The 26382-nt window shown below is 37.7% G+C and overlaps 2 protein-coding genes across 4 annotated transcripts in view; one reads left to right on the top strand and one right to left on the bottom strand.

The window, feature by feature from the left end:
- Nucleotides 1-17674, top strand: part of nptnb (neuroplastin b) — a 36101-nt gene extending 18427 nt beyond the window's left edge. For 2 of the 3 annotated variants that reach the window (XM_072380226.1, XM_072380227.1), the window contains 7 exons: nt 3767-3941; nt 7550-7644; nt 12176-12309; nt 12469-12742; nt 16221-16242; nt 16357-16430; nt 16529-17674. In XM_072380226.1, coding sequence (XP_072236327.1) covers nt 3767-3941; nt 7550-7644; nt 12176-12309; nt 12469-12742; nt 16221-16242; nt 16357-16417 — 761 coding nt within the window. In that variant the 3' untranslated portion in view covers nt 16418-16430; nt 16529-17674. Of the gene's footprint in view, nt 1-3766; nt 3942-7549; nt 7645-12175; nt 12310-12468; nt 12743-13404; nt 16243-16356; nt 16431-16528 lie in introns of those variants that run through there. The other variant, XR_011914925.1, reaches the window with a different exon arrangement.
- A 245-nt stretch (nt 17675-17919) lies between these two features.
- Nucleotides 17920-25264, bottom strand: rec114 (REC114 meiotic recombination protein). Its single transcript, XM_072380228.1, has 6 exons — nt 25181-25264; nt 23408-23497; nt 20079-20156; nt 19538-19711; nt 18328-18387; nt 17920-18084 (listed from the first exon to the last, which is right to left on the bottom strand). The coding sequence occupies exons 1-6, from the start codon at nt 25262-25264 to the stop codon at nt 17920-17922; spliced, it is 651 nt and encodes a 216-aa protein (XP_072236329.1).
- Nucleotides 25265-26382: the final 1118 nt, after the last annotated feature.

Raw genomic sequence — 26382 nt, 5'->3', positions numbered from 1 at the left:
TGATTGGACAGCAGTTCTTCACTTGTCTCATTTACATGTTATCTACTCTCCTTCTTTTGATAAATAATTTCAAACTATCTCAAACTATATTCTGTCATTACTGAGAAATAAATGTTTCTTCAATATACATGCAATATGCAAATTATTCCATGTATATTACAGGCTATACATAATAGCCCTTTGATACAGATGTAAAGTTTGAAGCTTAACAAACATGCTTAGAAGAAAGCCTGATTGTCTTGTTTTGGCCCTCTTGTTTCACTCAATTTAGTTTGTGAATGTTGAGCTCTCTATATAAAAAGTCAGTATGTGAATACAAACACAGTATTTTACTTTTAACATAAATATTTTTTCATGTTGGGCCTTTTGATTTTCAAGTAATTGCATTTTTAATGTTGAATATAAAAAATGCATGCATGGTTCAAATATATTGGAAATAAATATTTTCCATATGTATTTAAATACGTGCTTACAGAGATGTGGTGCCCATATATATGAAACTCAAAAAAAATGTGTAGATTTCAAGGTTTAGTTAGACATTTTGGGAAACACTGATACCACTCTCAGGCAAATGTTACAGCTAGCAGCCAGCTAGCTTAGCTTTTGCATTGAGACAGACAAAAGCAGAAACTGCTAGCAAGTTTCTGTCACGCTTCTGTTCTATTAAAAAACTCTGGTCCTCAAGGGCTGCTGTCCTGCAGGTTTTAGATATTTCTCTGCTCCAACACGCCTGATTCAGATCGATGCCTCATTAGCTGGTTTGTGCAGAATTTAATAATCTTTTAAAGAGATCCATTTAATCTGAATCAGATGTGTGGAAGTAGGGAAACATCTAAAATCTGCAGAACAGCAACCCTCCAGGATCGGACTTTGACATTCCTGCTCTAAAGCATCCTCAAATACCATGGCTGTTAAATCCATAAAAAGAAATGGAGAAAATGTGTATAATTGTGGTATAATGTGCGAGAAAACTAATTATTTGCCTGTAGCTGCAAGTGTAGGGTGTTCTACTATGGTATTTTGTCTTTTGATTCTCAACAAGAAATCAAATGAAAGTCTTTCCCAAAATGTTCCTCTATTTCTTCAACAAAGAATTGCAGCTGTGGTCAAGTTAAATCGTGGCATTTACAAGTGACTCAGATGTAGGTAAGTTTTCATGCTGAAAAAAAACAACCTAGAGAGACCACTCCTGCATTATTGCATGATTGTTACACCGTACTAAAGAAAAAAAAGCTTCAGTATATTTCTCACTCTGCCTGAACCTAAACACAAATGGCATGTACATGAAAGATAATTGTGATGCAGGAGTGGTTTTTGAGATATTTGTGGATATTTCCCTAATGTGCACATTAATTATGGCAGAACACAGCTTTTTTCTGTACAAAAAAAATTTACTATAGTCACTTGTCTAGTGATGAGTGTTATATTCTTAAATACATGCCCATGTATTTTGTGTTGTATGCCACTTAGAGGGATCTAAAAGCAAAGAAGCCCCAGTTACACAGATGGTATTGCAAAATCACACAAGTTTTTCTAAGATATTTTATAACCTGGAATTGGAAATAACTTACCCCTCGCAAAACTGTGAGGCTTTTAGATCAAATAGTTCAATCACATGCTCAGAAGGGCCTCTATTACCTAAATGCAAGGATAGTTACAAACTTTCAAGGTTGTTGGTATGATGCTTTTATTTATTTGAATAGATTTCATACAAACAAGTCTAACAGAATATGCGACAATCAAAAAATTGTCAATTCTTTGTCAGTTCACTGGATACAACATCCCTATCAGTGTAGCACTGCGGGAGTGCAAAACTAGAGGACACACAAGGTCAGGTTTTATAACATCTTGACTCATGTAGAGTAACATTTTACCTTCAACTACATTTTGATACGGTGATACACCTGCATCAGACACAACACATTTTAAGTGTGACAAGATGTCCGACAAACAACCTTCTGGTTAAATTGCCATTGCACTATTCTGCCGTTTTTGCTAAATGTTAATTTATGCATCCCATGTTGTGTGTGTGTACGCATGTCTCGAAGATACTATTAATAGTACGTGTGGCTCTGCTTTGTCAGGGAAAGAATTGTAAGAGGGGGAGGGGAGAGATATCCCCATAGCTATTCAGTATTCAGATCTACAGGAAGAAGGTGCTGTAAATGCTAAAAGAAGTCCCCTCCCAGTCTTAATATCCCCTCTTTCCCTATTGTTCCCCTCTGCCTTACTAGTGGCTCTGCAGCAGTAGCCAGCAGTAGGATTATGATGCTTCTCGTCTGTGCTCCTCCCCCCGGGGCTCTGTTGTTGCCATGGTTGGCCCGCCCTAAAGCAGGGGGAGGGGCAGTGAGGAGGAGGCTTCCTGCTCACTACTCAAGGCAGAGCAAAGGGCACCTTGCTTTCAGATGACATGCTGCTTCCGTGATCGTCCTTAGGAAATCGACCCTGATATTGTTTCATAACCACTGTGGTTAGTAATGTAGATGCTTAGACCATAGACATTTTTCATTACAAGTGTCTGTTAGTGTCTTACCAACATTTAGTCAAAGGGCCTTGATTATACAACTGAGAGTAAATCACAATCAGCTGAAAATGTGAGCCTCATAATTCACCCACAATACTCCCACCATTACCTAGAAATGATCAATAGAAACCATAATGATGCTGAAATCGTTGCATGAAAACAGCACAAGAAACACAACAAAGTTCGAGTCAGTCAGCTGCAGCAGCTGGTAATGCCAAAGACAGGACAATTAAAATGGGAGGAATCAGACACGGAGGTGAGCTTTGCGGCACAGGTTGGTTGAGGCATGGTGGTACTCACAGCAAGGTACATACATAGCCTATAAAGCTTATCACACACACTCAGTTATTTAAAATGAGCCTGTATTTAACTCCAATAATTAAGGCAAAGGTGTTTTTCCCCATTTTCATTGAGTGTAACTGCAGTGATTCTGGTAGTAACCTCGTAGATGGTGAAATATTTACATTATGAAAAGATAAGACAAATCCACAGAAGTTTTATTTTCCATCAAGGCCCCTATCCATTCAGAAATGTAATGCAATATCAGTTATTTTAAAAATGAATGTTTCTGAGCTGAAAAGAAATCAAGTCGTTTAGCGTTAGTACTGAGTGTAAGCAAGCACAAGTTTCATGACAGGTTCAAAATGAAGCACAACATGCAAAATAATAGTATTGGCCTAAAGCACATCTCTTTGTGGGTGTATGAGTAGCAGTTTTCTAAGATGAGGTCCAATAAATCTTTTTTTTTCTATGGTGAGTGGCATACACTACACAAGCTGAGTTGAGTATTTAGAGAGGTGTTATAAATGATGCACCTGATCTCTGTACTTGAATGGTTTTATGGGATAATTTAGGGTAGGGCATCTTAAAGAACCCTCCCAGTTTCCTGATTAAAACATTAACATTACTACAGACTGCAGATTACCAAGAGCATATCTCTCTTTCTGTCAACTATTTCCCTGGAGACCGTATGACACAACTTTAATTAAGGTTGGCCAATGTAGCATTAATATGCATTACTGCAGTTCATCAAACAAATGAAAAAATAACAAGTTGGAAACATACCCTTATCATGACTCTTGTTTATTTTATGTGTGAACTTCACTTCATACACTCCCTCCTACACAGATCATTTAAAAACAGCATACAGCCCACAGCTACCACAGCAAAGCAAAGGAGAAAGCATTAAAACAGCTCTTAGCCCTAGTTCAGGGATAAGGTTTGACTGTCTCTGTCTTCCAGAACCAAAGATCAATGCATCTGATCAGACCATCCTGTCATCGGACACCTCTGGCAAACCAGTTATCCTGAAGTGCACCCTCACCACTGCCCACACGCCACACAAGGACAGCTTCTGGATGAAGAATGGACGCGAGATCCCTAACACACGAACAGAGCAGAGAACCACAGAGTACAGGTGACAAAAAGCTTTGAGAGGACATTAAACCTTCTATTGCTTAAAGAGGTGGGAAATTGAAGAGAATTCATTAATAGTCAATGTAATTATTTTAGATAAAAATTAAGTTTTCATGTAAGCAATAATAGTGCAGAAGTAATCTTGTATAGGCATATCTTTCTCAGTGGGGTGTGGAGAAATTCTTACAGATCAGGATCGTGAATAGACAAAGGCATTATACTAATTGATTCTCAGCTGGACATTAGAGAGTTGCACTCAACTGCATGAGGTAACTCAGGTGTGTTTAGATGTTCTTAACAACAACTAGCTGTGCAGTCATTAAAAAAAAACAGTACACCAACCTTAAATTATAAGGTTTTAGATATCCGGACATTAACACAAAAATCATCTGGTTCCTGGCAGGTCATAAAATTAGGAAAAATGCAACATCAGATGAACAACACATGGCATGTTATATCATTTGTAATTTTTATTTCACAAAAACTAACCAAAATGCAGAAGCAATGCGGGAAAAACTAATTACACCCTGTTAGAATGACCATTTAGCGGCTGGATGATGCAGTAACAGAAGATGAATAGACGAGGAATCATGTAGCAGCCAATGAGTGGTTTATTGAAGTTTTTGATTTGACAGCCATGGCAGCAGCATGCCTAGACACACCATCAGCAGCCTGCACAGATTTGAAACTGGCACCTTATTTACATAGTCACTAATAGTCTACCTGGGCCCCTACTTTTGACAGGTCTTGTCCTTTTTGCTATTCAATAAAATAAACTTCATTAGTACAGGCACATGTATTATATATATATATATATATATATTTCACATTAAAATGCTGCATGCTACTCGCAGCCTCCAAATAAACCCACAAAACCATTGAAAATAATAATACAAATACACCCCAGAACTGAAAAATCCTCCTCTCCCATCCAACCACTTGGTCCCTCCTAGAATATTTATGAGCATGTTTGTTTGACTGGGGAATATTTTTGGCTGTACACCTGAGAGCAGACACAGAATCGGACAGGTGAGTTTTCCACTCAACAAGTTATACAATTTCTGTGACCTAGCGCTAGAATACACCAATTCCCCTCGACGCGATAGCACGTAGATGCTTGACAATGCACATTTCGTAATTAGCAATCACTTCTCTGAGTTTACAGTTTCCGCTCTCTTTCAAGAGGAACCATACATTTCTGTTGTAACCACAAGAAATAACTGCCGTAAATACTCAACAAAAAGCAATAAATAAACTAATAAATATTACTATCAATATGTGCAAATGTATAATAGATTTTGTTTTGTGCAAACATCGCGAATAAAGTGCAAAGTGCTATTATTCATGTACATTCTTGTTTCTTACAGTGCAATTTAGTAAAGTGCAACACATGCCCACAACTTGTACAATATTTACAAGAGAAAAAATGCTGTCAGGACTAGCAACAAAGTTCTCGTTGTTACACACCCCATGATTCAAAAGCTTGTAGAACCCACTTTAGCAGCAATAACTTGAAGTAGTCCAGTTATGTAGATATTATCAACCTCTCACATTAGTGTAGATTAATTCTGGCCCACTCTTCTTCCTGTTGTGGTTTCGGTTCATGGAGGGTTTGGTGAATCTTTAAGATGCTTGCTTAAGGTCTTGGCACAGCATTTCACTCTGGTTATGTCTCAACTTTCACTGGGCTATTGTAATACTATGATTCTGGACATTATGTTGTAGATTTTCTGGTGTGCTTGAGATCATTGTCCTGTTGCATGATCCAATTTTGGCCAAGCATTAGCTGTTGAACAAATGACCGCAAATTAGATTCACATCTGATTACTTCATAGTCGACTCAATTACTGCAAGACATACAGGTTCTGTAGCTGCAAAACAAGCCTGAATCATCACCCACCAACATGCTTGACAGTTGGTATGAGGTGTTTGTGCTAGTATGGTCCGTTTTCACCACTTTCGGCTTGATATAAACGTCAAACATCTCTACTTTGGTCTTGTCTGTCCAAAGGAGATTGTTTCAGAAGTCTGGTGGTTTGTTCAGGTGCAACTTTACAACCCAAAGTCATGCTGCCATGTTGTTTTTAGAGAGATGGGAATTTCTTCTGGTAACCCCTGCAAACAAGACTTGTTTGTTACCATCATGAACTTTAACATTAAACATGCTGAGGCATTTAGTGTCTGAGATGTAACTCTTTTGGGTTTGTTGCAATTTTTCTGTACATTGCACAGTCTGACCTTGCTTGGACATCCTCTCAATTGGCAACTGTCTTGAATGTTTTCCAGTTGTGAATGATCTGTCTCATTGTACCATCATGGACTCCAAACAATTGCTTCTGGAAGATAATTTCTGATGTCTTTCCTTGGAACTGAGTTTAAAACATCTGAATGCTCCAGACCAGCTAAGTACGAAAGCTTCTGCTTCAATAGAGGTGGTCACACTTGCTAATGATCAACTAATCGAGTACATTCAATTAGCAGTTCTTAGCTGTCACTTACCCCCTTAATTCCTACATTACCACATTAATTTGTCCTAATATTTAAAGCATTGAAATAAAAGGTATATGTGCATTTTCACATGACTGTACAAGTAGTCATCTTTGAGCAATTATTTAGTGTCTTACTCTGTTCTAAATATTGATGGAAAAGGCCAAAGGGCTGCGATTTTTACAGAGAAAACCAATCTGTTGTACTTTGTTCTTATGGCTTATAGCATTTCACATTTCAACCTGCTCGTTTACAATCAGGCAGCTGTAAATAACAATACACGGTAATTTTGAAGCAGAAGTGGTAGCAAGGCTGAACAACAGTGTGGTAGTTAGGGTTTCTGTGTAGTTTGTATGCTTTCCCCCATGCGTGGGTCTACTCTGGGTCCTCCGCAGACCAAAGACATGTATGTTAGGTTGGAGTGGAAAATGGATGATTGGGGGTGGTTCAGAGCTAATTTGTTTTTCTTTTTTTTTTTTTTTAAATAGACTAACGTAATCGTTTGTTACAACCACTGCTATGTTTGATACCCTAGTTTCTTGAATTACCCTTACAGACCACCATAGATTGAAAATAGTGCTGAAGTAGTCCCTGACTTTGTCACAAAATTTAACTTCAATGAAATGATTTAAACCATCATGGCCTCAATTTGATCTTTATCTATACCTCTCCATCTATCTTGATATTTAAAGAAAAAAAGTCTATTGCAGCCTAAAGTACCCACCAGTTGTAAGTTCCTGCTGTCACACAGTATAATCTTTGGAGCACAAAGCTACTGTCGCCCACATAGACACACCACAGACTCTGTCTAGCCAAAAGATAAGACCAATTGGTCACTTCCTTGTCACTTTATATCAGTGGTAGTTTGAATGTTTCAGCTAAAATGCCTGTGGTGCTCTTCCCTGCAGACTCCAGTGCTGCTGTTTTGTAAGAAAAGAGCTTAATACCAACATTTTGTCTCTCATAGCTTTGTAGGACCTTCAGGCTGTCTCTGCTTTAGTCAAAACTAATTACTAGTGTTAAACTGAAATTAGATGTCTTAATTTACTTGACTCCTTGCAGCACGAGCGACTGAGAAATTAAAGGTCTGAAATAATTTTGTATTTTGTCTTTTTGTTGCAGAATCATTAAACCACGAGCAGACGTTTCTGGGGAATACATGTGTGTTTACACATTTAACATGGCACCGAACGCAAATGCAACAATTGAAGTAAAAGGTAAGTAAGCTCTGTGACATGATAACCATACATTATGTTAATCTACCTGAATGATACAAACATACCTTGTAGGGAAAAAAAACTGAATCTGACATTTGATTTAGTCTATGGTTTTCGTCCATGGTGTATTCAAATCCTAAGAAAACCCTTTCACTTAGAATTCACCACATGATGACATGCTAATGTCATCTGCGGTTTTCTGCTGAGAGATGGAAAGAGAAAAATGTAAGAGGAAAGTCGATCACCTAAAGCTGTGTGAAGAGTCCTTGTTGACAAAGATGTTTAAAGCCATGCAGTGCAGTGGTGATGACAGGGAGCATTCCTGAGGCCTTTGTCACTCGTAGCTTTCACTGAGATGACAGTCAAGCAAAATGGACAGGCACTGCACATGCTCTCCATAACATGCAAAGCACAAGTCCTACAAGGAGGCATCCTTAAGAGCAGTTAGTCATAAAAAAAATTAGTTGGAATGGTGGTTTAATGTTTGTAAGATATAGCTTTTTTATTGCATAGAATAATTGGTGAAAGTAGTGACTGGGACAGTCAATGCAATGGCAGGAAAAGCTAACCAGAGAACTGCTGTTGGTTTTCCTTCAAGCTGACAGTGAAGCCATTGACTTGAACAAGGAGTCTTCTTTGAGAAAAGGCAAGTCAAACCCTCTTCAAGAGAAACTTGCCTGTGTATGGTGCTTAAGCCAATTTGCTGTGGCATGGTGATGGTGCATACTGAGCATGCCTCTGCCTCTAACTCTAACGAAGCGGCTGTCTTTAAGCACTGCCTTATTGCGTAACATGGGTGATGACCGTGCGTGCTCTGCTTTCACTGGATATGTGAGATGACGGCTCCCGTTGCCATTCAAACTGAAGTGCCTGAGCCATCATTAGGTTGCAGGACTCTTGACTGTTGAGGCTTGCTATCTGTCCGCTGAAGCAAAAATCAGTAGCTGCACTGATGATACATGATTTTCACAATGACACTCATGATAAAAAAGAAAAAGGAAAATCTAAATAACAGCATTTTGATGTTCAGAGCTGGTATATTACTAGATCCAAACAAAGAATTCTCTTCAGTCTTAAAAGCTGTTGTGATTTTTCAAGAGGTGTTTGAGATCTTTTGTGACCCAGGTAGCAAGCCCACTGTTAAGCAAGCCAGTTTTGCACTGCGCTTCTGGCAGCAGTTCACTGAGATCCCTCGCCTACAGTGTCCTTGGCACACTCATCCTTGCAGGACTCGGCTCAGAGGCAACAGATGGAGGGTTCTGTGATGTTGTAGGATTAAGGCTCTGAATTCAGTCCCAGCCATCTCTGTGGCAGAAGAGGAGTTTATTGTCTCTAATACAAAGCTTACTACAGATATATAGTTGGTACCTAATGTCTATCAAATTTTAATAAAAGCTAAGCCCATTTTGCTATGAAAAGGTTTTAACATGCATCCTATAATTGCCCGTTTTACACAAAAACAAATGTCTTTGGCCAAGCTGTTTACAAAAAAAAATAGATAAAATAAAATTGTGCAGAAATGACTTGATTTAGCAACTTTTTAACATCTGACGTGATCTTAATCAACTTTTTTCCCCTTCTGACAGCTATGACCTTGCTTCCTCTCACTCATCCATCTCACAATCATATGTCACTTTACCACTGTCTAGCACACAGAGATTAATAATCAGAGTCAGGAGTGTGAAATGGAAGTTTCTGCCCGTTTTAGCACCACTCCTCAGGCTGTCTGTGAGCTGTCATTCAGAGATATAATACAGTCAGGATAAAGCACAAACCAGCGTGGACACTCCCCTGCTCAGGGAGCACATGTGCACCATAATTAGAGAGGAATGATGTCACAGGAAAGCTCAGACCCCTCCTCCTCTGTTATCCATGTGCAGCTGAAAAATGCTCACTCCAGGCCTTTCCCTTATCCTTCTCTTGCATGAAAGGAATTATTGTAATGCTGGGGATTATTGAAAAAGCAGAAATAGTTTTCTTTATAGCACTGTTCAGAGTTAAATGGAGAGTGTGAGTCTCGTTTTTGACAAAGACTGTTTTATTGATATATAATTATGACGAGGCGCTGATTTCAGATTAATGCATGAATTCATTAATTCCACAACCTCTGTGTTGCATTTCCATTATCAGTTCATTCATTAATCAGAGCCATTTTACACCATTATTCTTTCGCTCAAAATCTCTTTTAAGGAATTCACAGTGGCTTTATTCTGAATGGGAACATCTGGAGGCTCTTATATTATAGTGATACCCCCACACATCCTGTGATATTCCCCACTCCATGTGTTGCATGGGGGATGTAGTCCACAATACATGAAATAACTATGCAGCCAAAATCATCGAAGTAAACATCTGTCCAACAAAATTAAACTTTACATGCAGGGTTTATTTGGTTTCTGTTTTTGAAAGTTGACAAGATAATCTGAGCCAAATGAGTGAGAAATTATCAGATTTTGAGAGTAAACAATACACTGTAAATAACTATTAACCAATGAAAGAACACCTGTGTAGTCAGAGGGAAAATAGAAGCCTAAAAGTGTACCTGATACATGGAAAATGTTCAAACCACAAGTTTGGATTTTTGCAACAAAAACTTCAATCTTCTTCTCTTTTTTGTTTGTTTGCATGCATTATTTAACATACACAGACATGAAGGAAATCCTTTTTGGTGTGTGTATTTAGAAAATACAAACAAATCTAAAATTACTGTTACTGATTTTTAAATTACACTTGAGGACGCCAGTTGTTTTTCAGGAGGAATTTGTGTCCATTCTTACTAAATACAAGATTTCAGATGCTCAACTGGCTGGGGTCTCCTTGTCCGATTCTCCTAATCAGGATTTGCCATATATTTACATAAGACATAAGACAGATCTGGACTGCAGGCAGGCCAGTCAAACACACATACACTTCGTTCAGAATGAGGTTGAGCATTGTCCTGCTGAAATAGCAAAGGTGATGTCCCCTAGATGGTAGCATATGTCTTCATATCAAAGTTTCCTTCATGCATAAAGAAGTAATCCATGCCATGGATACTGATGCACCCACATACCATCGCAAAAGCTACTTTTGCACCTTTTGCTTTCAACTGCCTGGGATGGTCTTTTTTTAATCTTTGACATGTTGAATCTTCCCAAAAGTAACCTGAATGTGGCCTCAACTGATGACAGATCACACAAACACCGTCTGTCACAGAGTTGATATTTGGCTTCTTCCGAGTAATATTAATTTTCTGGTAACATTTCTGGAAGCAGCAGCAGACTGTGTTGAGTTAAAATGGTTTCCCAAGGTACTCCCGAGCCCATGTGGCTATATTGATCATGGTGACATTACATTTCTAGTGCCCTGAGGGCTAGAAGGTGCCATGCATCCAACTGTGGTTTCCTTCCTTGACCTTTAGGCACTCAAATTTCCCCAGACTCCCTGAATCTTTTCACAGTATTATGTACCGTAAATGTTGAAAGGCCAGATTTACTAAACAGGGCAAATAAGTGTGTGGTCACAAATCATAAACAGTAGAGATAGTGTCCAGTTCTCCATGTGCGGTTCTAAAAATAGAGCTGATTTACAAACAAAGGCACAATAAGCTAATTTAAATAATGAACAAAGTGATCTACCAGAAACAGGACAAACTTGAGATACAAACAAGCAGACTGGTTGATAATCCGGCCCAAAAATTGACTAATAACGCAGGTGCAGCATGTGTCTTGCACATCACTTACTGCACAGCACATCACATACTGTATACTGTGAGTAATGATGACAATTTATCTACATAACATATTGTTTTATTGAAGTAAACATAAAAAAAAATCATATAAATTCAACATAAATAATGAAAAAAATTAAATAAAATGTACTAAACGTGGCAGCTTAGAAGCTAATGCAATTTTGCATTGAAAACTGATGAAAGAGTCTTTGATGAAACCATGACCTATTCTTGCTTGAAAAGACTAAGGCTGTGGTGAATGTTGCTTTGATACCCAATGCTGACATCCTCACTAACTTTGCTTACTGTTGAATGTTCCAAAACGGTGTTGTGTGTTCTTCAAAATTTCGCTACTTCTCTATTAACTTTTTTGAAAATGAACTTTTTACTTGTGACAGCAAATTAAAAGTTCAGGCAAATGAATGAATTACAGATTTTTCTTGCATTTTAGAAAGCTCCACTGTGTTTCTGGAAATATAATTTGTAGTAGTCTCTGAGAGATTATTCAGAAAATAACAGCATCACAATATCTGCAGAGCCGACCAGAATAATTACCTGCAGCAGCTCTGAAAATTCAAAAAGCAACTGAACAACCTCACTGAACCAGTGCTACTACAGTTACCCTTGATTACACTTTTTTTCTTATTCAAACCAAATAAGAAAGACATTCATATGACACAAATTCTTATCATAACTTAACAGTTGTTGGGTTTTTTTCCTCCCCTTTCTTCTTGTCATCTGGCTGGAGTTTAAATGCTCCTTTGTCTTACTTCTGCCAGCTGAGCTAATGATGGATTTTATTGATCTATTTTACCATTGCAGCAAAGCCTGACATCACTGGCCACAAGCGAAGTGAAAATAAGAATGAGGGGGAAAACGCAATGCTTTACTGCAAGTCTGTTGGTTACCCTCATCCTACTTGGACATGGCGAAAAGTGGTTGGATCATCCTACAAGGTAAGTTTGCATATGTGTAAAGAATAAAAAAAAAAAGATATAAGAATATAAGAAAAAAAACATCCATGGGGACAATAGATACTCTAAATAAAAGATGTTAACAAGTTTTCAGAGACATTTACTTACTTTCATTTACTTAAAATGGTCATTGTGTTTCAGGAAATTGACAATTCCACTGGACGTTTCTTCATCACTAACAGAGACAACTACACAGAGCTCAACATACTAAATCTGGACATAAACACAGATCCTGGAATATACGAATGCAATGCCACTAACGTGATTGGAAACACTACTGAGACCACCATACTACGAGTGCGAAGCTATCTTGCACCGCTTTGGCCTTTCCTGGGAGTGCTGGCCGAAATTATTATCCTAGTAGTAATTATCGTCGTGTATGAAAAACGCAAGAGGCCAGACGACATCATTGATGGTAAGACAACTTTTGAAAACAGTAGCAGTTTGCAGACAATAAACTGAAGGAAGATTTTTTTGTTCAAAATACAACACGACAAATTGAAACACTTGAGACAGTCAAATGTTATTGTGAGGCGTTTTATCTTTGCTTCAGGAAAATTGAAATACTCTAAAAGATCAGTAAAGGTGTTCTATTTTCTGTCAGGTACAACAACAAAAAGTGTGCACAGGGATAGCTACAGCCGAGCTATAGGAATGCTTTGAGATACAAGTTAACTTTGGGCCAGAAGGCTGAATCTACTGTCAGGGGAGATCTTGAGTGGCTCACTGACTATCAAAGATTGTCTTCCTGCTCACAGGTTCAACAGAAGGAGAAAGGAGAGATATGATCACATATAAGCCACATATTAGATGCATGCAAATATGACCTTTACAGATGCGCATTAGCTAATCGGGGGAGGGGCACACCTCACCCTTCAAAAAGTTGTCTATTTATGTCTGAACTGGCATTGAAAACAGTTTTTTTATAGCAGACTTAGAGTGTTAATAAACACATTGGTTTATCAGCCTGTATTAAAGCTTTCAGAACATTTCAGTCCCAATATGTAACTTAATTGGTTACTATTCTTTTCCCTCCCCCCCTTTCCAAATGGCAACATAATCTAAATGGGTGGTAAGTGAGAGATCCTGCATGGTTATGAAGATTTTTTTTTTCTTTCTGTCATTTTCTGTGTTTACAAGCCTACAGCCCATCCAAAACCCTGAAAATCTTCCAGATGTTGCTCAGATATTATAACAGGAAAATAAAATGATTTTAAACAGTGGCTTGAAAACCTGACTGACCCGTTTTCATATTCAAATAATTGAATTTGACATGTTTCCACAGGAGATGCTCATATTTTAATCAATTTTCCTATTTCCCCTCATATATATATATATAGCTGTTATCTCTTTAACCTTAACATTTACTACTGTTGTATGTAGAGCTATATAACCAAGTTTGAGTTGTGTATGGAATAAAACAAATCATCTTGTGTGTTTCCAAAATAATCAAAATAAAATAAAAATGTAGGCCTGGACCAACTCCAAATGGATCAAATGAGAGGTATATGTGAGCAAAACATTACTTGTTTGTTCGCAATTTCTTGGGTATTTATTGGAAAATGTGGTCTGTTCCTTAACATATTATAGCACCAGGTTTGCATAGACTTACTGCGCTAAAGAAACAAATGAACTGATTTAGCTTTGCAATATTAAGCCCATAAAAAAGGGCTGGATGGTTTATCAACTTTCATTTCTATTACTATTTTAAAACGAGATGAGAAGTGAGGCAATATGTTCATACTGATCCAGTTCAATGTTGCGATAGATAATCTGCCTCCTCTGTAAAGCTCTGCTTGTGTTGGCACCTTTCCTCTAGCACTCACAGCACAGCCCCACCTACTGAAGCTGCAAACAAGCCTCACACTCACTCACGATGCCACCTCATCATTGCTGACTTAGCAGCTTAGATTTGATTTTTTTCCAAAAAGCCTATAACAATAAATCTTAGACTGTCTTCAGACAAACCTAAGGAGGAGAGTCCTGTAAACAATCTCTCTGGCACGATGACTTAATTTCCAGCAACACCCCTCTTTGTCTTTCCTGCTCAGTCGGTGGCAGCGGCACATTCACAGGACAGCATGATGGATGTAGAAATGTACATACATATTGTGTCCTGCTATTTAGGTATTCCCTATGTAAACTTTAGATTGTACTATAGATTATAGAGCCAAACAGGTCAACATCCATACTGCTTTGTCCCTGTGGTGGAAAATAATTAGTAATAAAATAAATTCCAATAAATGCTGCAGCTAATTTTTTCCTTCTTACTTCTCATTCACAATAAAATGAGCATGTGTGCATTCAGTCAATTATATTTCCTATTCAAATTCCATGACATAATCTTTCAGCACGTTTGTGATCTGTTCTGTTAATTGATAATAAAAAAAAAAGAAGGCAAGCTAAACATGTATCCCTGTATTTGCTTAAAATTCACACATACACAGACAGAAGCACCAATGAGGCTGGAGCAGGCTCTGTGCTTGGCCTCTAGTTTGGTTTCATCTACCAAAAAAATGAAGCGATTAAGGTAGATTATATTTTCCGTGTTTATGCCATTCAAATCAGGATTGAGGACTCCCAGCTCACGATGCACAGCCTTTCTGAAATCTCCTTTTAGCATCGCCTGTTCCCAGAGGTCTTGGCCCCTGTCTGCGTGTGTTATAAATTCTGCTCTCATGATGGCTTAACTGTGTTGGAACACTTTCTAACGCCACAGACAAAGGCTCTGATGCAGAGGCTGACATTTCTGTCCTGTGTTTCAAATCAAATTGCGAAAATGACAGACTTTGCTGTGTGATGCCTGGTTGAAAAAAAACAGTGAACTTGATGTAAAAAATGTAAAGCATTCAAACTTACCTAACCATACAATGTTTTGGGTTTTTTTAAGCTATAACATCAATTCATAACTGATGCAGTCACTTTATGTGCTACAATCATCATGTTAAACTGTCTCACACAGTAAACATCTGCTATGTTATTGTGCTTCAAATCAGTGGTATATGTCAACGGATGTTTGACCTCTTTGCAGAACCATATTTTTTTGTCTTTTAACTGCCATGATCTCATTTTAATGCCATGGAATGCTGCTAATGCTGCTTATCCCAGACTAATAACTGCATGGAAAATATCTCACTGTGACTGGTAACTTACCTGTTGACACATTTCATTTGTTTTGCAACACCAACCACCCTATTAACCCTTCCAAGGCTGAGGAGTTTTACACTAACTTCTCATGATTACAACAATATCCACCAGTTAGTCCTAAATGTTTTAAGTGCTTTGTTGCAATTGTGACTTTTATTGCTCTACCGTTTTGTGAAAAAGACTGACAACTTTATGCGTTTGTCCCACTGAGATAATGAGTATTTATTATAGTACTGTGGGAAAAAGTAAGCCGAGACAGCTTTCATGAGATATGCAGTTTAATTCTAATGCAGTCACTTCCTCATATCAATCAGTATGAAAATGCAGATTGTAATTAAGAGATGACTGTAAGAGAGCCATCTGTAACCCTCCTACACATATGCTCAGTTTCAAATATATAAGAACCCTGTGAGATTCAGATGGCATATGAGGTTAAGTTTACAACTTTTCGGTTTAAGTCTGCTCTGCTGGTGACAATTAGATTTTTTTCATGTTTCAGCCCTAAGCCAACACTGTAAGTGTCCACGCACTTCACCCCCGTGTTTGCCAGTGCTCTGAAAGTTGATTGTCACGTAAGAAATAAATCATACCTTGGTGGGGGGGGGGACTGAAAGTGGTGAAAACAGCCATGTACATGCTATTCGCGGTAGATGTGCTGGAACAGTATTTTCCTGTTATTTATTTATTTTATTTCCAACATTTGACCTCTATGTTCTATTTTTGTCTCGTTTCTCCCCATGGCAAAGACGATGAGCCAGTTGGACCCATGTAAGTAACTACATACTGATATTGCATATGTTAATAGTTACAGGGAAATATTGGTTACTGTGAAGTGAATTGTCCATCACCTTTCACTTACTATCATGACTGCTTCCCTCCTAGGAAGACAAATTCAACAAATAACCACAAGGACAAAAATATTCGTCAGAGGAATACAAAATAAGCAATTTTCTCAAGTAAGACACTGTTGTAGGGGATGGGGGGGGTTGCTAAATATAGAATTCACTGTGAGGATAATCCATAGTCACGCCTTCTCTTGATTTTCTCTCCACAGATGAGCTGGCTAAACTGCATTTTTTGACTACATGAAAGTATCAGAGGTTGATAAAGATCCAGGCAGTTTTGAAAAAAAAAAAAAAAAGCATATCTCGTCTCATTTTATGAGAAACAATATCAGCATAACACTGGCAACAAAAAGAACATAATGGCTGTCTTAAGCATGCCTTATTCAGTCTTACGTGGAGATTTCAGGATGACGAATAATGACTAAACCTCCTCAAAGGTGTACACATTTTCAATGTGTTGTTGATGTCTCCTTTAATAATTTTATCATGTCCTCACAATTGAGGTGATCCCTTTTGTATTACATATCATGTACAATGCATGCAAGATAATTACGCAATAGGATACTCAGAATAGACATTTTCTGTTGTTATCCCTCGTGTGGCTTTTTTTTTTTTTTTGGCATCTAAAATGACCTATTGTTTATTATTATGGAGTCATCCTTCACATATATATATATATATATATATAAATATATATATATATATTGTTTTTATTGTTGAAAATTTGTACAGCATATCATTGTCATTTAACTATTTGATTTGTGACAAGGAGTCTACTTTTAACAGAACATTTATTGTGAAGCAAGGGCTTCAGTGACTGGCAGTATTCAAATTCAATTGCGAGTGCTTACAGAAAATGACTACAGTGTGTTTAACTATCTGAACAAAAAGGATATGTGTATTATTTATATTTTATTTCCAGAGTATCTTAGGTGTCTTGTATATGTTGAAGTATGAGTGTCTAAATGATAGGAAATCTGTAAAGAAAAAAAAAATATTTTTTTTATATTCCCCCAATTTCATTAATTGATTTTTACTTTCAATTTGTTTTCTCTTTAACTGTATAGCATGGCTATAATCCTATGCAATATGTATTCTTAAATAGATATATGGAGGGCAGTTTGTTTTACTCAGTGAAGCTTTAATATTGTGGGATCACTTGGAAGCTGACATAGCAAAATTCACTGCTGTAGCTGCATGACTCCTCTTTCAATACGATGTATCCATGTGTGTTGCGGTGGAAATGGACCTGCGTTAAGGTGGGGAACAGAGGGACCAGAGTATATAGCCACGATCAAACATATGAGTGAGACCAATATTTTTTTTTCTGAATAAAAAAATGTTAAAAATCCAAATGTCATTGCTATTTTCCTTTTTATTTTGGGCAACTTCCCCAAGATTCGATACCAGTGAAAAATTTTTCTTTGAGCCATATACCATAACAACTAATGTGCAATAACATTCCAGAGAACACTGCGAGCACAGCCAGAACGACCTCACCACCAACAAGGACTGCCTACACGAAATGTAAAACAGAAAATACAAGCAATACGTTGCACCGACTTGACCTTTCTGCCTTCGGCTATTGTTACAAAATTCTTTACTCTCCGAGCAGTTTCCTCAGCTCCCCTTCTATCTTCTCTACAAATGCATGGAAGCTGGGATCCAGCAGACAAACACGTAGGATAGTCTCAAAATCACCTTGTGCCAAAGAGCTGTCATCATATATTGGAGGGAGAATCACAGTAGTTTCTCCCAAGAAGTGCTGTGGGACGTCAAGAGAATATTTGTTCAAAAGGTGATACAGTATTGGCTTCTTTATGTTCGCATGTATAGTTTAAGTAAATTCAAATGGGCGCTGTGTGCCTCTTAGAAAATAAAAACAATGCTTCTTCGATAACATTGACACAAAAATGCATGGTACATGTACAGTGGTACGGTTAATTGTATAACTGGTAATCTCTGAATGATTTTCTGCTTAATGCATCTGAATTTTAACAGTCAGTACCTGAGTAAGACGCCTGATGGACACAGATCCCTGAACAACCTCAGGCTCAGTCCCCGCAGTCTTTTCCTGTTACAAGATGACACACAAAATGAGAGGGGAAAAAAAAAACAGATATATGACAGACACGGCATGAAACCACAGTGTTGAGAGACCAATCAATGGCTTCATTACTAATTGAAAATTTTCCACACCTCAAAGTCCTTTCATCCTTACTGTGAACTTCTTCAGTGTGCAAGTCCCTAAAGGTCAAATTCAGCCCCATGAGTCCATTCCTTTCTCAGTCTTACCTGTTTAATGCTGTGAAGCCCACAGGAGCTGGGTGTAAGTTTAGCCCAGAATCCAATCTGTAATCAATCTTTTGCTCTGAGTGTTGTCATGAATTGTGACGGTTGCCATGAATCACAACTGATTTATAGATTGATTGACATCATCTGGCTCACAAATTTCAGCAGATGAAAAGCTTTCATTTTGTTTCTCTGTTTAGGTTTTACAGTTTTGGGACATCAATGTTTTCATAATCAACAGTTTGATAATAATTGTAATATTCGGAGCAGAGAATTCGGAGCAGTTTAACTGGTTACATTTTCATGTGTACAGTGATTATATTACTGTTCAGCGCTCCTGTCTGAGAATGAGTAGTTTTTGGGGATGGGACATACAGTATTCCAGCCAAATCTTCTGTTGGGATTGGCTAATGATTTATGTCCATTATATAGTCAATCTCACTCCACCTACTGTTGGTGTAATGTCACCTCTAAGAATAAGACGTTGTTGTAAACAGCACCATCTAGTGAACACACACGGCCACTGTTGCTAAGGCTGTCCACTGCACCGAGACAACAGTCAGTAAAAACTGAAGTCAACTTAATTTGTAATAGTTTACACAAAGCTGATTAATTTCGGTTTATAAAACACCTTTCCATAAACTGTTTAGAAAGGAGATACTTTTACAATTCAAATCAACAAAAAAAACAAGCCGAAGAAGAAATAAAGTGACTATGATACTGTATATAATATTTGCTTTATACATATATTTAGAAATATTTAACCCACTCTCACCTTTAAATCACCACCTTTGCCACATGCCTATTTTGGTCAATACTATATGCTGTAGAAATTGTATTTACTAGCCGAGATTGTCGACCCTGAATAGGATAGAGTGGATATGGAGAGTTTTTTTTACAATTTACTGACACATAAACCAGGCAACCTGTGTGACTGGTGCGGGGAACTCAGAGGGGGGCTGATTTGGATGTGTTGAGGCATCATCCAGAGTGGTGACAGGAACGAACTCCCTCAGTTTCTCAGCAGCACTCAAACACTCATTTATGGCCTCTGCCCTGCTACTTCCATCAAACTGCATCCTTATCATGCGGATTTCTCCCTGCAGAATTCCACAAAAAAAACAACACATAGTCTGTATCTGTCAATCAAGCGTGCAAATGAAAACACAGCGTGTGGTTTTCTTTTATGTTTGCTTTCTGTAATCAGCATCTTTGCAAAGAAAAGAAAAAAAGATTGTGCATACAAGGAGACTTAAATGTCATTTTCAGGTAGGTAATGTATAAGACAGGTTTATAAAAAAAGTCACATCATCATCATTATTATAGTTTGGTGTATTTTAAGTTTTAAATTGGCTATAGCATAAACAATGTAATGGTCACAGTCTTACAGGGAACGGAACATACTAAGATGGACTAAGATAGACAGATACAACCCAGTACAGGATCAAAATGCATCTCATGGCTCACCTTCATTGTAAATCGGAGCATGAGGTTATCAGATGTCTGTCGCACTTTCAGAGAATCTAACACCAAAGGAACTGCATCCTGTAACAGTGGAAACAATAATAAACGTCTTGCGAAACCAGGTCTGTAAATGTTTTTTTTATAAAAATGACATTATTGTAATTAAGATCATTCAGGCCAATAAGAAAATTCTTCTTTTTGACAATGCTAAATCAAGGAGGCTATGTATCCACTCGTTTATTTGTGAAAATGTCTTAGAGTATAACAGTTTTATGACCCATAAAGAATCTATTTTAAAGAAAAAAAGTTACCCAAAACTGTCTGCAGGGGTCTCTATTTACTTAGTATAGTCAGAGCTTCGGCTTTAAGTCTCATGAAATTATTTTCTTCAAAAGCAGGTAAACAAGCAAACAACAACCTTACAGAGTTGTTTTTGTTAAATGCACCTTACATGAACATTCATTTTGACTTTCAAAACAATGAGTCGGCTCTCATTTGCAATAGTAATTAAGGGAACACGCATCTCACTGAAATGCTACACATGCAGTTCAAAGTATTTTGCCTGAAAATTTATACTGCATGCATTTTGAAAACACATTCTCGGATTTGATATTTCATTATACTGCTAACCCAGGTGACCAGCTGCACGGTTTGCAACTATTTGAACTAAAGGAATTGAATAAATAAGACCCCTTCCTAAAGGGCATGAGGGAACGCTAAACAGTTTGATGAGTATGACAAAGACATGGTTAGTTTTATGTATATAGGTCTGAAAATGAGGTATAAACAACCTCAAATGAACAGCAACAAATGAAACATTACATCAAGTCATTATCTCAGAAAAAACAAGTCGAAATGCTGAAGTGCATACATCCTTATTAAGTAAGCTTACTCTTACTGCTTCTACGGGAATTAAGAGGGTGACGATCAGCGAGATGCTGCTGATCAATAACACAGGTTTTGACATTTTGCTTGTCTGGAGCATTCAGGTGTGTTGACACAATGCCAAGGAGGAACGACATCGACATCAGCAAGATCTTAGAGAAGTACTTGCTGCTGCCAATCAATCTGGGAAGAGTTAGAAGGTAATTTGTAAACCATGTGGAGTCCACCATTCTACAATGAGAAAGGCTATTCATCAGTGGAAAACATTTAAGAGAGTCACCAGTCTTTTCAGGAGAGGACGCCCCAGCCAGTTCACCCCAAGGTAAGAGCGATCAACGCTCAGAGTCACTGCAAAAGGCTCAAGTGCTACATCTCAAACTCTACAAGCCTGAGTTACCGTGTTCAATTCTAAAGTTCAAGACAGTAGGATTAGAAAAAGACTGAATAAGTAGGGCTTGTGTCGAAGGGTTGCCAGGAGCAAGTCTCTTCTTGCTAAAATGAAAATGGCTGCATGGCAAAGGTTTGCAAAGTTGCCTCTGGAAAAAAACCTTCTGGCACAACTCGTGAACAAATGAGACCTAAGTCAGGATGTCTGACCATAATGCAACACTTTGGCAAAAACACAGCATATAAACACAAGTACCTCGTACAAACTGTCAAACTACAGTGGAGGGAGGATGATTGGAGCCTGTTTTTTCGTCAGTGGGAGCTGGGCATCTTGCAGTCATTGAGTCGAACATTAACTCCTCTGTGTAGGTTCTGTGAGTTACTGAATCATAGGGTGACATAGTTTTTTTTGTTAAATAATGACGCAGTGATATGCGATGTGTCACTTGTTGTGCTTAATCTAAGGTTGTATTTGACTATTTTTCAGATTTGTAAGGACCAGGTGCATCTTTTTTGATTTTGATCGTAAGCTGAAAATAATATTTTCTTCTGTCCAATAGTGTTCGGAAAAAAGAAGATTTGGTGCAAAGGGTTCCTGGTTCAGCTCAGACAACTGGTTTCATTCCACTGTTTGCTCCTTTAATTTTTAAATCAATCTGTTCCATGTTCAATATGAATATCCTAATCAGTAGGATTACTAACATTTTGATGCAAGTGTTAAAATTCTTCTGTAATCCGTTTGATCTTTCTAAATCATCACACTATGTTCAGGAAATGTTTCCTTCAGACTTTATCAAAACCAATAGGTTTAACAAATTTAGGCTTAAAAATCCCTGAGCATTCACTGCACCAGTATATAATAGATCAGTCAGTCATCCTCAGAGAAAGCTCTCTTCAGTCCAACCTGAATATAGACTGACTTGTCAACCTGGCACAGCATGATACCCGATTAATCATAAAGATACACTATTAATCTCACATTTCTGTTGTCTGCAGGTGTGAGGAAACTTTTCAATGGAATTAGCCCAGCTGTGGATTTACATGTTACTCTGCTGTTCAATTGCTTTCAAGCAACCCACGCAATGGATAGAATAACAAATGTCAAGTCTATGCTGATGAGTCATATAAAATTGAAAGAATTATAAAAAGGGAAATCAAAGAAGCCTGGTTTTTGTTTTCCCTGAAACTGATTTTAAACCCAAGCAAGCCTGAGGAATATTTGGCTTGACCCATCCAAAAACAATGCTGTCAGATCCCACCAGATATGAACAGAAATGTCCGTTTCCTGAGCAGAATATTTCACACGGCAGATTTTGATTAAACATCCAGTAACAAAGAAATTACAGAGAAATCTCATTTTTTGTCTTTGTGTTTTGTATTAAGAACAAAATTAGACATGGCGACTTATACTATTTACATCAACATTGAGATGAAAGTTATTTAAAGAAATTCACCAAAGACCGCAGGTGTGAAAGCCATAAAAAGCCTAAAGCTGCAATAATTTGGTGTGTGTACATGTCCCATCAAAAATATCCGTTTGAACCGGCAGCGTTAATCAACAGTACTCAGATTCAATGTTCCCTCTGTAGCTGGAGGGACAGCAAATAACCTTGCTAGAATGCAAATTGCCAGTGTCAGAGCATGACACTCAGAACTGCAGCCTCAGATGACTTTCAACAACATGCCCCCCCTGCAGTAGTCTTTATCTATTTTCTTAGATATACACAGTTTCAAACATTTGTAAGTCTAAACTTGAAAGGTCAGGTGCTGGTGAACATAACATGGGTTGATACTAACAGATATTAACAGATAGTCCCAACTGAAACCATTAAATTCAAAAATAAAATGTGCGGTGGCTCTGTTATTTATTTGGATATGAAACTTGTAAATGTCCTTTAAATGACTAACAATCTATACCAATAAGGATGCATTAAACATTGTTCCGTGTTCTTAAAAAGTCTTCATCTTGATTTGTTGCATACCATAAGGGACAGTGCAACACAAAGAAAGAAACAAACACCAAGGAAATACAGATCAATCCAGTCACATAGTCTCTTTACCAAGCTTTCTTGTCCTTGCAGTACCAGTAAGTATCCAGATTCCAATATTGTGAGGACAACTTCAGGTTTATCACCCTTTGCCTCAAAAACCTGGAGAAGAAAAAAATATTAGTATTGAGTTTTTTTTGACAATCACTCATTATACACATTTTTTTAAATAGTGTGGGTGTGATAAGGATGCAGTTCAAAATTAATATGGGTACCCTTGTACATTAAGATCAATTCTGCATTTTAAGGTCTTTCTATTTTCTGAGCTTAAGAGCACCTGGCTGGAGAGGATAGTTAATAAGGTATTGTGGATAGAATTTTCTGGTTTAAAATGTCCTTTAGAAAGGTGCATTCGCATTCAAAGTAACCGATGAATATCTAGGATGATACTTCTTTTTTCTTTTAATTAAAAATAACTCTGATAACATCTTGTAATTCCACACACAAAATTGCAATGAACTCTACATTTCACCCTGGAATGTTTGTGGGTTGACTGTAATTTCCTCTAGATCCATTTCAAATAAATGATTAGTTTATGTCGATGTTTCTCAGAATAGCAATGCTGGTTTTAGACGTTTCCTTGTTCTCCCACTAAATATACAGCTCTGCCTTGCCATCTAGAGACTGGTGCAGCTCATAAAATTCAAAGCCACGATGATTAGATTTTATGACTTGTTGCAAAAATAAATACACAATTTAAATTTAAATCTCTTAGCTATAATATGAAAGTCACCTGTCCAATAAAATGTTGACCTAAATCGACTATTTGTACAACCAAAACAGATTTGCCCCTTTGGAGATGGGGTTTCCTTAATCTGCATCTAATTTTGAGTGTGTGGTGCAAATCAGAATAACAGCTACAAGAATGCCAGAACCCAAGGTTTCCCAGCAGAACAAGCCATTGTAATAAGATGATCAATGTTACTGACTTCAACTATCAGGAGTTTTAATGGTATGGCAAGAATTTCACACACCATTATTGTTCACCAGATATAATATGACATTAGAATATCACATTATCATAAACAAATTTTAAATAACAGTCAATGCCTGTTTTTTTTAAACATTAAAACATGTTTTTGACACATTTTCATTGTTTTTGTGTTGTTTTGATGTTCTTATATACTTCATATTGTGCTTTTCCCCTTTTCTTTTTATCTTGTTATGTGAAGCACTTTACAACAATGGTTTAATTAGTATGACTGAATTGTGGTACTGACATTGGAAGTATTTAATCAATAAAATCTATATATAAGTAGAGTCTGGTGTACATCTTTTTGTTTGAATTGGGTGGCTGAATACAGGAATATTTCCAAGGAAAGTCTTAAATCTATTACCTCAATTGGCTTCAGTTTAAATCTTACTGCAATGGGGATTGCAATGCATTGAAACAAAAAAAAACGATACAAACAATATTCTAATCATACTCTATTATATTCTTGAAAATAGCTGTTGCAATTAAACAATATAAATGTATAGTATAATTGGAATATGTTTAAGAAAGCATGTAAAGGGAATTTCACTTCTTAAATTAGTTTCAATCCTACTTATCGAGGATTGCACAATAACTGAAACTACGAGCTTTCACGACTAACATCGTTAACACGCATAAATCCGAAAAACATACAAATGAAATGATATGCCCATTGTTTGAACAGATGTTTGCGCCAACAACAATGGTTTGATGACCTGCCAGGCGCCAACTACATTTTGCTAGCTAAAAAAATGCCGTTAACTAGCTAACTAGCATACTGTTGTTCTAACAATGAAGTAATCCCCAGTTACCTTCCAAGGCTTTCCTTCCGTCTGTGTAGAGCGTGGAAACAAACGCCCATAGCGTCTTAACTTCCAACCTTTCCTGGAAGCCATTTCCAGAGAACAGACTTCGTGGATAGTTCCTGACAGCCAAGAGTTATCTTGTCTATCTTCTCACAGGAGCTCGCCTGCGTGTTTTCGCGCGAGGCGAACTCATAAGAACGATAAGAAGGCCATAAGAACGAATAGCCATTGTTCTTTATTCAGCAACTCAGATTTAACTTTAGAGCACCTGCGGTCAATTTTGTATGATTTTGGTTGGACTAACATGTTTAGAAGCACTTTTGGAAGTCTGGTTTTGTTTTTCTTAAATCAATGATTCGTTTTTAGCTAGTGTCATTTAAATGGGTTACTGGCTCTGAAGCTGCTGTTCTAACAGATATTTGCAAAGCAGATAGCACTCTCCTCCATAGAGTTAGAGGATATGCAACATCTTGCTGCAAACACTGTAGACAGCCAATGTTGTACACTTCCAGTTTTGCCTGTTATCCAGTCATGTATACATGTATATTATATCTGTAGTCCTCCACCACCTCGAGCTTTTCTCCTAGGATGGAACTGATGGTTGACTTATTCCTGGTCTCCTTTGTCTTGTTTACACTTAAAGCTGATTATTCTCACTCTACGCCTCAAAGTGATCGGCCAGCTCCCTGTACTCGGCCTCTTTTCCATCACTAACACACCCAACAACTGCAGAGTCATCTGAGTATGTTGTGAGGTGACGGGGCTGAGTTGTGCTGGAAGTCTGATGTGTACCGAGTGAAAAGAAACCGTGAGGGTACAGGCCCCTGTGGTGCTTCCTGTGCCGATGACAACTTTCTTGGGCACACCACTTCTTAGTCTGACAGCCTGTGGATTGTTTGTCAGATAGACAATAATGCAGGCAATTGTGGTGGCATCCAACTGTATTTACTGGAGCGTCTTACAAAACAGTGCAAGCTGAATTGTATTCAAAGCACTGGAGAAATCAAGCAGATGCATGAGATTGGTAGATACCAGAACAAAACAGGATGTCCTCCATGGAACACAAACTTTCTCCTGACTCAGACTAAGGTTAAAGAGGCCCTGTACAATCCCACATAGCTGTCTTGGGAACATTCAGGCTGAAACCATATGGACCTTCAACGTTGATCCCGTTCAGTCTCTCCAGCTGTCTGTTCACCTGACTACAG

This window comes from Leuresthes tenuis, unplaced genomic scaffold (genome assembly GCF_036924035.1).
Source record: "Leuresthes tenuis unplaced genomic scaffold, fLeuTen1.0.hap1 SCAF_2, whole genome shotgun sequence".
Lineage (NCBI taxonomy): Eukaryota > Metazoa > Chordata > Actinopteri > Atheriniformes > Atherinopsidae > Leuresthes > Leuresthes tenuis.
Note: the sequence above shows the minus strand (reverse complement) of the source record. Positions and strands in the feature narration are given on the sequence as shown.